Genomic DNA, 13,717 nt, shown 5'->3' on the forward strand with positions numbered 1-13,717 from the left:
AAACATGGGGTGGGAAATCATTATTGCACAGAGTTGCTCAGTTCATGAACTCAGTAAAAGTAAGCAAAATAATAAATCTAACAGACTGTGCAGTTATGTAGACAGTAGGAACATGCATGGTCATGAGGGCATTGGAAAGTGGTGATTGAATGTTGCGCTTTAGAGTTTAGGCTGATCTCTAACTGTAAGGGATTAGGGGGAAATTCAGTCTGGGGTGCAGCCACTCCATGCCTGCTTTCTGCGGGATTGTGGTCTGGCAGCAGTGGCAGCTGTTGCCAGCTACTGCCAGAGAACAGGCACTTGAGCATGTCTGGCCACTTCTCTGAGTGCCTGTCCAGAAATGGACTGTTTACTTGATCCTACAGGAATAGTATTAAAATAAATAATATGAGGTGCTGTGCCTTGGATTTGAGGCTCATTTTCCTTGTCTTCTGAAAGATGGGAGGGAAGTGGTGTCCCTCCAGCCATCACTGGATCTGTCTTCATGCTTTCTCAGTGACTGTGTTTCTTTGTGCCCTCTCAGTGAAAATGGAGTTTTATCCTACTGAAGTAAGATGCCAAGTTTTGATATGACATTTCCAAAGCAGAGCTTTCCCTATTTCCAACTTGCAGTGGTTTAAAAAAAGAAACAAAACAATTTTTGATGAACAAGAAACAGCTTTTCATTTTATTTGCAGCTTAGCCACCAGCTGAATATTGATTTTGTTTCTTTGTTTTTTCACAGCTATGGTCAGTTCTGTGAGAAGAGGGCACATAAGATAAGGATTTATGCTTTACAGCTTATTATGGAATGCAAACCACCAAAATTAATGTCTTTGTTAACAGTTATGGGAGTCCCTGGTGGCATAGCTTACAACCTCTGAGGGTTCACAGGTGATAGGTTGAAGATGAGTTTCCTAGGGAGTAGAAGATATCTCTCTCCTCTGGGCTTAGGGAGTTTGTGAACACAGAGGACAATTTTCATTTCAGGCAGACTCTGCCAGTCTCCTCCTCTGAGCTGATGGTTGGCACAGAAGGAGCGTCCTGCCACCCCTCCTAGGGTCACCTCCTTTGGCATGAGACCACTCCTCACCTGGTACAGTAGCTCTTGTTCCCGAAGCCTTTCCACTGGAGGCATACACAGCTGTTCAGTACGACAGCATCTTGGACCCAGGTGTACCTGCAGTCGTCTTATCCCCTGTGCAGAATAAGTGTATGTGCAAGCCTTTGCCCACTGCCTTTTCATTCCTTAGAGGAATGTTTTTGCTATTAAGACAGCTTGTTGCAATGGCGAGCCGCATGAAAAGAGCCTTTGTTCCTGTTCTCAGTGTTCCCAAGTTTCTCTGTGCAAGAGTGGCTGCAATTTTGTTCGGAGCAGTACTGCTATTCTGCGAGGCTGTTGTGCTCTGCAGCATGGCAGGGTGAAGTGACAACAGAGGAAGTTGGGCTGCAGATGATCCAGCTTTGATGAAAATCATGTAAAAGCTGCCCTTCACACTGGTGTTTTGGGGACTTCTCCTTTTCTTCCTTATGCATGCAAAAGTTTACCCTTGCAATTTAAAGAGAATCTTCTAGTTGCGGAGCACTTCCATTAGTTGTCCAACTCAAAAAGTTCTGGGAGGCTTTAGACAACACTTGCATTTCACCTTGTGTTTATCCCACATTTGTTCCCAGTAGCTTCTGACTGAGCCTCATGTATCAAGGATGACCGAAATGGACACTGACTTCCGGAGGCAGCAGGACAGCCCCTTGCTGGCTGCTCTACCCACATCACAGCCTGGCAGCTCCAGGCAGCGCCTGCGGCTCTGTCTCACTCATCCTTCTGCAGCCAGCACCGCTCCCTCCCCTTTTTTCTCCTCTCCGAAATGGCAGGAGCAGTCTGACTCTCACCATGCCCCAGGCTACTGTTCTTTAAAATGCAAAAGCTAATGTGCCCAGTACTGCCGAGATGAGGTCCAGAGGTGATGTGATACCTCGCTCATGCACAAAGAAAAGTTCATCTTTTCTTTGTTCCCCCCGTGTAAAACAGGTTGTGTGATCATATGACAGTGTTGCTTCTGTGCCTGCAGGGAACTTCTGGATCTGACTTGCCGCCTTGCCAACACCCTGAAGAAATACGGGATACAGAAAGGGGACAGGGTGGCCATCTATATGCCCGTGTCTCCCTTGTCAGTGGCATCCATGCTGGCTTGTGCCAGAATTGGTGCCGTTCACAATGTGGTTTTCGCCGGATTCAGCGCAGAGTCCTTAGCTGGGAGAATCATGGACTGTAAGTAGATGCAGACTGGGGAACAAACTCCTCTGGGACAGTGGTCCAAGACATACTCCAGTTCTCTGTTGAGTATACTCTCCTCTGCAGAGTGCATTGAACAGCCTTTTCCTTAGGGAGAGATGCAATATCCTCTGGCCTTAAAAAACTTTATAAATTGCTTAACGTTCAGTGTGCACTGGGTTACTGCCAGCCAGCAATGAAGCTGGAAGGAAAACCAGAGCTTAGGGATGGGGCCTGATTTGTTCTTTTGCAGTGTAATTGCAGTGATTTCTTTGATACTCTTGCACAGTACTAATTGTGCATTCTCAGTGGTAATCCTGTGATTTATGTATGGTACTGGAAGTGTTGGCAGCCTGCGTCTGCTCTGTGAGCCCTTGTACCAGCAGACAGAGCTGTTCTCAGCCCACAGCACTTGTGTGATTAGTTAAAAAGTAATGCTAAAAGTACTGACAGAAGAGCTAAATAGTAAGTGGCTCATGTCCCGTAGCAGTCACATCACTTACTTTATGGCTAGTGTGAGGGAAAAAGTCTTACAGAAATTTTCATGGTTTTTTCCTCCTTTTAGTGGAGTTAATCTATAGAAAGCAAATACATGTTTTAGTTATCCCTCATTTTTGGCCACTTGTGTGGAGATGATGGACTAAACAGCCATTTCTCTGCCACCACAGCTCTGTAATAATGTTGAGTGGTGCAGTTTGAAGTGTTCTGCCAGATTGCTGCTGTGTGCTGTGGCTTCCAGGTAGTACAGAAAAGTTTCAGAAGGCTGCAGGTATCTCAGAGCAGGGTGACACCTTCAAGAGGCTGCTGAACTTTGTGGTGTCCATGTCAGTTTGTAATGGATGCTTACATGGAGCCTCAGAGACAGGGGCAAAGGTGCTTGTTCACACAGATCATAGGAAGTGTTGCCCTGGTTTCAGTGTGAGAGCTGTCAGCCTAAAGCAGTATCATTCACTGTAACACAGGTAACTGGGAGGAAGCTGTTCTGCATGTCAGCTTTGCTAGGCAGGAACTGAGGATTTAAATTACATTGAGTGATACTTAGGGTAGATGTTGGGAAAGACCTTCTCGTATTCATGATAGGCACTGGAGTAGACTGGTGGGGAGAGGGTAGAATAGATGCCATTGGAGCATTTTAGGAAGACTGAACAGATAGTTGTCAGAAGTGGTTTAGCTGGAGTGGACCTTGCCTTGGGGTGGGGGAGATGGACTAGATAACCTCTGGAGGTTCCAGCTACCCCTAATCTCTGTGTGTCTCATGTTTTAAAGTTTTTTCGTCAGTGACACTGACCGGTTTTGATTGATAGTGGTTCTAAGTATTTGACACACATGCTGTCCTATACATCATCCCCCAAAGTAATGAAAGTAGGGTGTGCACACTAGCCTGGAAGGCAGGCTGGTATGTCTGCTAATTCTTTTTCTTCTAAGCTGGATGCAAAGCAGTTATCACCTACAACCAGGGAGTCAGGGGAGGCCGAATCATAGAGCTGAAGATGACCGTGGATGAAGCTGTGAAGAACTGTCCAAGCATCAAACATGTCTTTGTGGCTCAGAGAACAGATAACAAAGTCCAGATGGGTGACTGTGATATTCCCCTTGAAGAGGTATGTTGTTGTTGGTAAACCTTGCCTGTATTCCTGATGTTTCTTGAAGTACATGATGTTTACTATGCCTGGGAAGAGAAATATGGTGAACTAATAAATGTAGGGACCAGCTACCTCAGGCATCTCTGAGAAACCTGATGCAAGGCTGTTCAGAACACATGTAAGAGACTTCCTGAAGGTGTGGATCATGCACACTGTGGTGTTTGGCTCTGGTCTTTGATCTGCTGTAGGCTACACTAGGAATTGGCAGCCAGGAAAGACGAGGCAGTCTGCATGACAGTTTCCTTGAGCTGTGTGTGCTGAGCTTGAAAGCCTATGAAGCAGCTTGGCACTCCAGTGTAGCTGTACCAGGCCTGACAGTGATGTCTGGCCTTTATGCTGCCTCTGGAGCAGGTTTTCAGTGTGTGGTGCTCTTCCTGTGCTGCCACAGACGCTCACTGGTGCTCCGAATAACTTCTTTTAGGTCTAAATGTTGGCTAGGATAATCTTTCTCTCCATCTGTGCCTTTTGGACTGGAGTTCTGCTCCTTTTATCATCTGGATCTTCATTCTCAAATGGATTGCCTGTATTTACAGTCTGTTAGGATTGTGAGTCAAAGCAGCTCAGTCCACATCTGGTTTATCTCAACACGGGCAGGGGTTATGCTGCTCCATTTTAGTAGTCTTGCAGACAGTGCTGAGATTTAAGGAATGAATGTTTCCTGAGGCTCAGAGGGCACTGAGACCATTGTTGCTGTTGTTATTATACTGTGTTCAGACACTCTCTTATGGTTTGCATGTGCACTGTTGAAAGGCAGTACAGAAATAATCAAGTTCCTAGAGAGGCTAAATACAGCCTGTGAACAGTGTTGCTCCACAATGGGAGGACAGTGGTGGCTTGGGAGTATTTAGAACCTGTGCTTCCTGGCAAAGAAAGCAGCTGTTACTTTTATGTTTTTAGCAGAAGTAGTTTTACCAGTTTTCCAGCAGCAGTTAACGCAAACTATTCATTCTAATAATGCCTGGAAATCATCCATCTGCAGGCAAGATAATTGCTTGAGGGTCTGTGCTGGTCACATGAGATAGGAGTAACTACTTCTGTAAGTTAAACAGAGAAGGCAGGTTTTATTCAGAAATTGTCTTACTACCTACTCCACAAAGGGCCTTTTGATTTTCCTTAGTCTGCCAACAGCCTGAGGTGCTTTAATGATCCAGGAGCTGAGCTCAGTACATTGTCAGGGTCTGAAACAAAGCAAGAATGAAACAGTTAATGCTGTTAACTCTGTCGTTACTGATCTTTACAGCACTTGTTCTTTCCAGCTCTTGTGCAATGCCCTACTGCAAAATTTAAGCTCATGTTATAATGGAGCATATGAGGACTCCATCTTTGTTTCAAAAACTGGCAAGTCAGCCCGAATTGGCAGTGCTGAAATGTCACAATAAACACCTGAGATGAGCAGCAGTGCTGTAACTCGGAGGCTAAGAATTACACCAGACTACGAGCTACATTTTATTAAACTTGTTTTGTCAGACTGGGTAACTCAGAGGCAGGCTAAGAGTAACACCAGACTGTCAGCTATATTTTATTAAGCTTTGTTTGTCAGACTGGACCTGCTGATAGTAGTATCCACTTGTAAATACAGTATGTTTACAGTGGATACTCATAAAAAGGCAGTACCTAGAAATTTCTGCAAGGAGCCACCTAATAACCCTTGCAGGAATCATTCATCTAGTACAGTACAGGGCTCAAGAGACACAAGCCAGCTGTGGTTTTTTTACAGCCATATGTTGAGCATTTGTAACACACGCTGATTATTGCAAGTTTGTACATGGATAAGAAAAATGTTCAATCTCATCCTGAAAAATCTACAGCCTGGGTAGACAAGCCTTCTGCTGCTAAAACATCTGGTGACCACAAGCACCTCTTTCAAAGCACATTAATTCCCCTTTCTCTGCTGAACTGAGCACACAAGCTGGACCAAAAGTTTGCTCTGACCTAGTAGGACATTGCATCCTTCCCTCCTGTGATTCTGACTGTAGGGGTAAGGAGAGGATCTCAGCCAGCCTGGCCAGATAGGGGGTATGAAGAGAGTGACAGAGGCAGGAGAGTAAAGCACTCTCCTCCTGAGTAGAAGAAATTAGAATTTGAGGATCAAATGGGACAGGACAGTCATCCACTGCTGGGGCCAGGGAAGGGAAATGCATGCACAGTTTAACTGTAGCACTGCAGTTTTCAAAGGAAAAGAAAGGTCCTAGATGGTACCCAGTCAGCCTTGCTGCTGCTGTCAAGTGTGATTCATGTGTCCAGTCACACTTTGGTTTTCTACCAGCAGCTTGCAAAGGTTTGGAATGTAAGCAGCTATGACACACTATTTTTTTCCTGAAGCACTATTTTATCTGGCCAAGTTCTTCTTGACTTCTGTACCTAGCAGAGGTACTGGTGGAAACATTCTTACAGAGGGAGTAATGGTTGGCTCCATAGAGCTAAATCTTTCTGTCATTACTACCTCAGGAGATGACCAAGGCAGCTTCCGTATGCACACCAGAGAGCATGGACAGTGAAGACATGCTTTTCATGCTGTATACCTCAGGCAGCACTGGGAAACCCAAAGGAATCGTTCACACCCAGGCTGGATACCTGCTGTACGCCACTCTCACGCACAAGGTAACTCAGATGCATCCTCTGGAAAAACTTCCTTACCTTCCAACTGTGCCAACGAGAGAGACTTGGATTGGTGAGGAGTGCTGTATTCTCTGTTTGCTGCCCAGTTGGCTTATTGGGTGTAAACAAGCTGAAAAATATCTGAAACTGTGTGATTAATCTTCAGGATTTGTTCCTGGGGAATAGGATATTATGCAAACCTGAACCTTAGAGTAGTTATGAAAGGAAGGAAATGGCAGTGCTGCTTTTGCATTTAAAATGTGCCAGCTTTGGCTTCCCAGAAATTGCAGCTGAGGAGATCCTGGAGAGTATCTTACTGGCATTGGTAATGTGGATATTACTGTAGTATATTGCAGTGGGGTGCTAGCCTTTTTTATTTCCTAAAACAACCTCTTTGCATAGCATTTGTCTGAAGAACAAAAATTGCATGTCTACTCCAGTGATTGCACCTCTGCACTGCTTTACTGGGTGATCTAGGCAAAATGTTTTAACCTCCTTTCTCCTGAAAAAGAAAAGAGTCAAGGCACTTCTTGAAGCTTCTGGTCTGAGCTCTGCATATGAAAGGGTAACAGTGAAATGAGGAAAAGAGAAGACTCTAGTGAAAAATCTTCAACTGGCTTTAGTGGTATCGCCCTGTTTGTAATCACAGCAGTTCAGGTGGAGGTTTTTCTTTCTTTGGGCTGACACAGTTGAATTTTTAGAAGATTTAAATGTTCAAGTGTCAGACTTCTCTGCATATGAAGGGCATTTGTTACATCAGCTTTCTAAGTGACAGCGTATTCTCCAAGGCATCTCTTTCTTAGTCCAGAAGACAGATCCTGCACCCTGGTGCATTTTCTCCACCCGCAGAGTGCCTGAGAGGAAAAGGCACTTAAAAAGTAAGTTGAGAATTGGCTATCCTAGGTAGAGGGATCAGCTGACCTGTGTGATCCCTTTGCACACTCACATGTGACACTCTTGTCACACACTCATGGGTTTTTCTTTTATTTCTAATCCATAAAGCTGACTTTGCCATATGAGTCAGGATCTCTTCACCTTATGGTACAGGTGTTAGTTAGATTTACAGTGGGAAGCGTTTTCCATAACCAAGACGAGATAATGAGATCTTCAAGATATTTATCTTGAGTTTGATGAGCTGGGAGAGGGTAGCATCTGGAAAGCAATGCTCTGATATAGAGAAGCTGAGAAGCTAAGAGTATTTCTCAGAAGATGTTTTATGGGCACCTGTCAATTCCTCCAGCTCTCATGGAAATCTGTTGATATTGGTGAGGAGTCTGAGACCCTGAGGTCTGCATTTCCCTGAGACTCAGAGTCAGCTCTCCAATGGGCACTGCCTGGATTAGGCAAGCTTAAGTATCCAGGGCTCTGGGCTTTGGTTATAACTTTGTTGTTCCAGCTGATCCAGTTGGTACAGCCATGTTCCCTGTATTTTTGCAAAAGTAGACAGGAGCCAATAAGTCCTGGTACTGGTCCCTCTGCCTTGCTTCCTCGCTGTGGATTGGTCTTTGTGCTGCAGTGTCCTGCAGGCTTGGCTCCACTTGCCCTGTGCACTCCCATTCTCCCATTTGGATGTCCAGTCCAGCACCTTCCTTACCTTTAAGCCCTTTGCACTTACCGACAGGAAGTCAGCTGGCCTTACATTTCTCTTTGCAGTATGTATTTGACTACCAGCAAGGCGATGTTTTTGGCTGTGTGGCTGACATTGGCTGGATCACAGGACATAGCTATGTTGTGTATGGACCACTCTGCAATGGAGCCACCTCTGTCCTCTTTGAAAGCACTCCACTGTACCCTGACCCAGGTGAGGAAGTGGTGGGAAAAGGTTTGGCTAGACGTGGCCATGTGACAAAAGAAGTTTAGAAACCTATCCAGTGTGACCTGCCCTCTCAGGAGAGGTAAGCTCCATTTCTTTGGAACACGTGTCTACAACACTCAGGAACATCTGTGCATCTGGCAGGGCGGGGGAGGGGAGGTTGTTATTGCTTTTGCTCTGTACTCACAGTAGTCACAGCTTCATGTTTGCCTGTTATCCTTTCAGCTGAGCATTTATAGCTGTATATCAGTGCTAGATGGATAAAAAGCCTGTTTGTGATTTTGCAGGTCGTTACTGGGAAGTGGTACAAAGGTTGAAAATTAATCAGTTTTATGCAGCACCTACGGCTATACGCTTACTGCTGAATTATGGAGAAGAGTGGGTGAAGAAGTATGACAGATCTTCCTTGAAGACTTTGGGTTCAGGTAGGGGACATCAGGAATCTTCATCTGAAAAAGACAAGAGGTTCTAGCTGGTGAAGTAAAGGGGCCAGAGAAGTTCAGCTGATCACATGGGATATGGTTAAAAAAAAGATGATAAAGCAGGCTCTGTGTCTGGCTTTTCAAATATTTTCTCAGCAGAAGAAGCAGCAAACTAAATTTGGGACCATTGAATCTCTGTGATTGCCTGTTTCCTAGCTTATTTTGCAGGATCACATTCTTCACTAAAATGATGTATCCAATGGTAAATTGGATGTATCCAATGGTAAATGATGTATCCAATGGTAAATCCCTTTGAATTTTACTGACATAGCTGGCCCCAGCAGCATTTTCCTGCATTATTTCTTTTACGATTCGAGAGGTTCCTAAACATGACCTACATTGATTAGTTACTTTAAGTGATATTCATTGCTTGCCTCTTGGTCTTCCTGGAAAAAGTTCTCAGTTACATGAGTGCATTGCAGTCCTTTATGCATCCCAGCAAAAATGGTGTAAGCATTCTGCTTGGAGATCATGCATTCAGCTCGTTGTGCACCAAGAGGGAAAATTAACTGCCTGCAACTTCCTGAGTCTCAGGCCACTTTCTTGTTTTGGTCTAGTGGGAGAGCCCATCAACAAGGAGGCTTGGCAGTGGTTCTACCAGGTGGTGGGAGAAGGGCGCTGCACCCTCGTGGACACGTGGTGGCAGACAGGTAAAAGGCATCCTTGGGGAGCGGGCACCCTCATCACTGACAGGTTGCTGGTGGTTAGAGAAGGATTAATACATTTCAATGTGATCCAACAAGTCTGTCAAAAAAAAAAACCCCTTCCGGCATTTTGATCAGCTTTTGATAGTCGTTGGGGAGTTTCAGCACATAAGAGCAATGTAACAACTTAGAAAAGCAATAGCAATGTTGAGGCTGTGGTTTTCTTTCCCCTCTAAATGTTCCTTGATATTTTGAATGCTGGAAAATATCAATTGGTGCTAGAGACATGAGGCAGAGATTGAATTTCTGGGGAAAGTTGGCAGTAGTCAGCTTGAATTGCAAAACTCATTTTCAATTATTTATCCGACTGTACTGAGCTTGTTATGGTCTTGTCATGCAAAGGCATTTAAAACACCATATCTGCACTTAGGTGTGCTTTGTTTTCCTTCCTGGGAATGGTCAGACAAGGATAGAAAACTGAGCTGTGTAGTCAAAGGAGCCTTATGGAACTACTCAGGCAGATTGAAAGGAGTGGATGTTTGCTGGCTGCCCATCAGGTGGCTAGAGCATGGTGGCTGTCACCCAGCAGGGCTGCTGGGGAGCACCCTCTCCAGGTAGTGAATTGGTATGGTGTAGTTGTTTTGGCCCTGAACCTTTGATGCCTCAAAAAGGATATGCTTCTGTTTTGGTAACATGCTTGACCCAGCTGTGTGCATCAGTTAAGGCTTGTTTTCTGTTTACAGCCTGCTGGACAGAGTGACTGGCTGTCACAGATCCCAGCCCAGTTGGAGCAGAGCTGGTCTCTGCCTCCTGGTCTCCCTGGCCAGCTGAGGAGAGAGGCCATGTGCTGTACTCCAGCTTGGTTTGTGTTGCCTGGTGGGGCCCTCCACTTGCCAGAGTCCTGCTGCTCCTTCCCAGCTCCTTCCTCAGTACCCAGTCTTTTCTGGGCACCAGCATTCAGGCATTGCTAAAGGTGTCTTGCAATATGTCCTTCTCAAATTGTGAGATCCAGTTTGCCATGGAGACAGCAGCACAGCTGCTGGCATTCTGCCTCTGCTGCAAAATAGTCATCCCTACTCTGAATCTGCCATTGAGCAGAATATTCATTCCCTTTCCAGTCAAGCTGCTCCTGATTTCATCTTTATTCCTGCTAGCAGGCTCCCTGTCTCAGTGTGGTGAATTTTCTTCTGGCACATAACCAACTTCCATTTAATCCAGACAAACTTGCAGCCTCTTTTTTATTTTCAGTTTTGAAATAAAACCACCTCAGAATTCAGAGCCGCAGTGTTAACTACTGTATACTTCAATTGATGATCTCTTAAATCAACTGGGTCCCTAGATGCTCAGCAGAAGGAAAGATGATTGGCTAGGTCTTTCCTCATCATGTGCTTTCCTCATCACTGCTCTGAAAGAAAACACCACAGAGAAGCAGTTGATTACTGTACATTGATGTAGTTGAGAAGAATCCATTTTTACCATAACATTCTTTGGTTAGTTTGTTAAGTGGAGCATGTAGTAGATCTTGGAATAAACTCTGTTTCTCCTGGGGTTTTGGAGCAACAACTATCAGATGAGAGGTTAAAAAATATTCACTGGACAGTCTCTTAGTGCAGAGTGCTTGTTCTTACCTTGAACCAGGCATAGTTTTTCAGGTAAGCATTTACCAGCTCCTGGAAGCATAATATAATGATGAATATTCATGAAATCGATTTTGTTGGAAAGTAGAATCAATCGTTCTCCACAGTTGATACTTTTAATAAAAAGGAAGCCAAATTAATCTTGGAAAGATTATATATGCCATTTGAAGTTAAAAGGAGTGTGGAAAGAGATCATAGGAACAGTTTGATGGGTTCTGGTTGTGGTCCCACAGTGTCACCTATCAGATACAACGTTGATGTATCGTGTTAATTGTGCTGCTCTATGCAGTGTCTTCTACTCTATGCTGTTCTCTGAAGCAGCAACCTGTTGCCAGCCAATAAAGCCTGGAAGGCCTACAGATCAGCAAATGGTGATTTAAGAATCCACTTGAAAGTCTTTGAATGAGCAAATGAGTGAGATAGCAGTTATGAGAAGCAATTTAAATATTGTGGTGTGTGCAGATGAGACAGATGAATAATTTCTATGGCTCTTATTGTTAAGATGTTAGTGCTGTGTTGTGATTGACAGTAATAAAACAGAATCAGAGCTGTGTTTGAGTTTTAGGTGTAGTTCTTTACAGTGCAGAAGAGACAGTAGGTATTGTCAGTTTTGTCACTGGTTTTACAAAAAAGTACAGCCATGAACAAAAGCTGGTTTTGAAAGACATCTCTGAAGAGGCCCTCAAAGCTTTTGTTGTTGGCATGATCTTACAGCAATTTAGACTGGGTTGGTGGTTCTGAAACCCCAGAGTAGTCAGTTCAGTCTATCTGTGGTGGCAGATAGCACATGCTCCACTCTGCTGCCAGGTGGGATTTATCAATGGTCTGTTTGAATGCACCCCATCCCCTGCTCAGACTCTGCTGGCCTTGCCTAAAGTCCAGGTGGATTGGCACTATGTTCACAGCGTGGGCACAGGTAATGTGGACACACGGCATTTCTCTACCAGCTCTGCCTCTGAAGGACAGGCTTCATAAGAGCAGGGTAGAGCCTAGAAGTCTTGAGAGCTGTCATATGTCAGTGGCTAAAACTGGTACTTTTGCAGCAATTTAAAATAAGTCTTCACCTTGCAAATAATTTTTAAAGCACCCTTGCTACCTTACAGCTCCCTTTGGAACGTGACTTTACTGCCTCACGTGCAGCTGGCTGCAGGATGTGTAGGATATGGCAAACCCCATGCTGAAGCATAGCTCGCAGTGTTGTAGTCGAGATCAGTACTGGCTTAGGAAGAGCAACCTTCAGTTTAATCAGGGTCCCTGTTCTGATGCAGATTTTATCTGTGCAAACAGAGAACAGTAGGTGTCTGCCGTGCTTTTTCCTGAAAAAATTCAAGTGCCTCTTTTCAAAATAAACAGAAACATGAAGTGGATGCATGCCTATCAGTGAAATGGGGAATAATTCTATGTGTAAGCCATGTGTGAAACTATTTGCTGCATGTCTAAAGTTTAGAGACCCTCAGAGAACCTTCCTCATAGCTACATCAGGGCAGCTGGATCCAAGTTTGGGGTCAAATTCAGCCTTTCCAACCCCTAGTTTCAATTTTCACAACCTCAGCAAAGCTGGTAGAGGAATGCACTAGGCATGTGGCAGAACAGACCTTTATTTATTGAGTTGTGTTTTTAAAAACCTTCTGTGGTTTTGTTTCTCTCTTGTGTTTCTGAATTAGTTTTAGAATAGAAAAGATCTCATTAAAGTTGGAATCTGATTTAATGTTCATCCCAGCAGGAATAAAAGAGGATGATTGAAAGGTTCAATTTTGACTAGAAGATAAGCTCAACTTGCGTGTAAGGGATGGGTTAATCTCCTACTCTGTAATAATAGTAATTCAGATTCCTGAAATGCATTTCATGCTAACCTTACACAGCGGCAGAAATACCAGTGGGAGATAAATCCCCTGCCATGCTTATGTTTTTCTTGTAAAATCAATTCTGGTGCAGGAAATGGGGCTGGGTGAGTTACAGCCCACTCCAGGATTGTGCTGCTTTCAGATTGCTGTGCTTCTTGGTGTTGCATAATTCCTTCCAGGTGGCTTTTTCTTTCAAAGTGGCTTCCATCTTGACCTAAGAAGAGCTAGAGTTTGCTTTCATCCAGCATTGGATGGACTATCTGTATTTGGTTCATTTGTATATCATTGGTCTTCCAGAAACTGGTGGCATCTGCATTGCCCCACGACCTTCAGAGGAGAAAGCTGAGATTGTTCCAGCTATGGCTATGAGACCTTTCTTTGGGATTGTGCCTGTGCTGATGGATGAGAATGTGAGTTGAAGCTGTGCTGGGTGCCCAAAAAAGAAGCTGGTATGTGTTTCTGCCTTAATCACCTCTCAGATGGCAAAGGAACAGGATCCAGAAGGATGCTTGTTTCTCCATTAAAATGGTAGAATAGATGAGCAATTTATATGTACGTATGATCATACAGATTTGCCCATACAGATTTGTTCATACAGCTTTGGCAGCTGGGCATTGCAAGATATCAGCAGATGTCTAGAAGAGTTCTTTACGTTTTCAGCACCACTATTATGGTCTTGCACTACTTCCAGTTAAGAGCTGCTGCCTCCATTTATGAGAGAAGTCAGAAGACTCACAGCTCCTGGGAACCACAGAGCTGAACAGTTGGAGCAGTGCATGCAACATCCAGTGACATGGCAAGACTG

General features: G+C 44.4%; 1 protein-coding gene across 2 annotated transcripts in view; it reads left to right on the forward strand.

Moving 5' to 3' along the window:
* Positions 1-13,717, forward strand: part of LOC126640087 (acetyl-coenzyme A synthetase 2-like, mitochondrial) — a 40,024-nt gene that overhangs the window by 14,998 nt on the left and 11,309 nt on the right. For both annotated transcript variants that reach the window (XM_050315597.1, XM_050315596.1), the window contains exons 3-9: positions 2,049-2,248; positions 3,677-3,852; positions 6,343-6,495; positions 8,146-8,293; positions 8,593-8,730; positions 9,345-9,437; positions 13,210-13,322. In XM_050315597.1, the coding sequence (XP_050171554.1) occupies positions 2,049-2,248; positions 3,677-3,852; positions 6,343-6,495; positions 8,146-8,293; positions 8,593-8,730; positions 9,345-9,437; positions 13,210-13,322 (1,021 nt within the window). The remainder of the gene's footprint in view (positions 1-2,048; positions 2,249-3,676; positions 3,853-6,342; positions 6,496-8,145; positions 8,294-8,592; positions 8,731-9,344; positions 9,438-13,209; positions 13,323-13,717) is intronic.

Source organism: Myiozetetes cayanensis, unplaced genomic scaffold, assembly GCF_022539395.1.
Source record: "Myiozetetes cayanensis isolate MyiCay16 unplaced genomic scaffold, myiCay2020 scf2-11, whole genome shotgun sequence".
Classification (NCBI taxonomy): domain Eukaryota; kingdom Metazoa; phylum Chordata; class Aves; order Passeriformes; family Tyrannidae; genus Myiozetetes; species Myiozetetes cayanensis.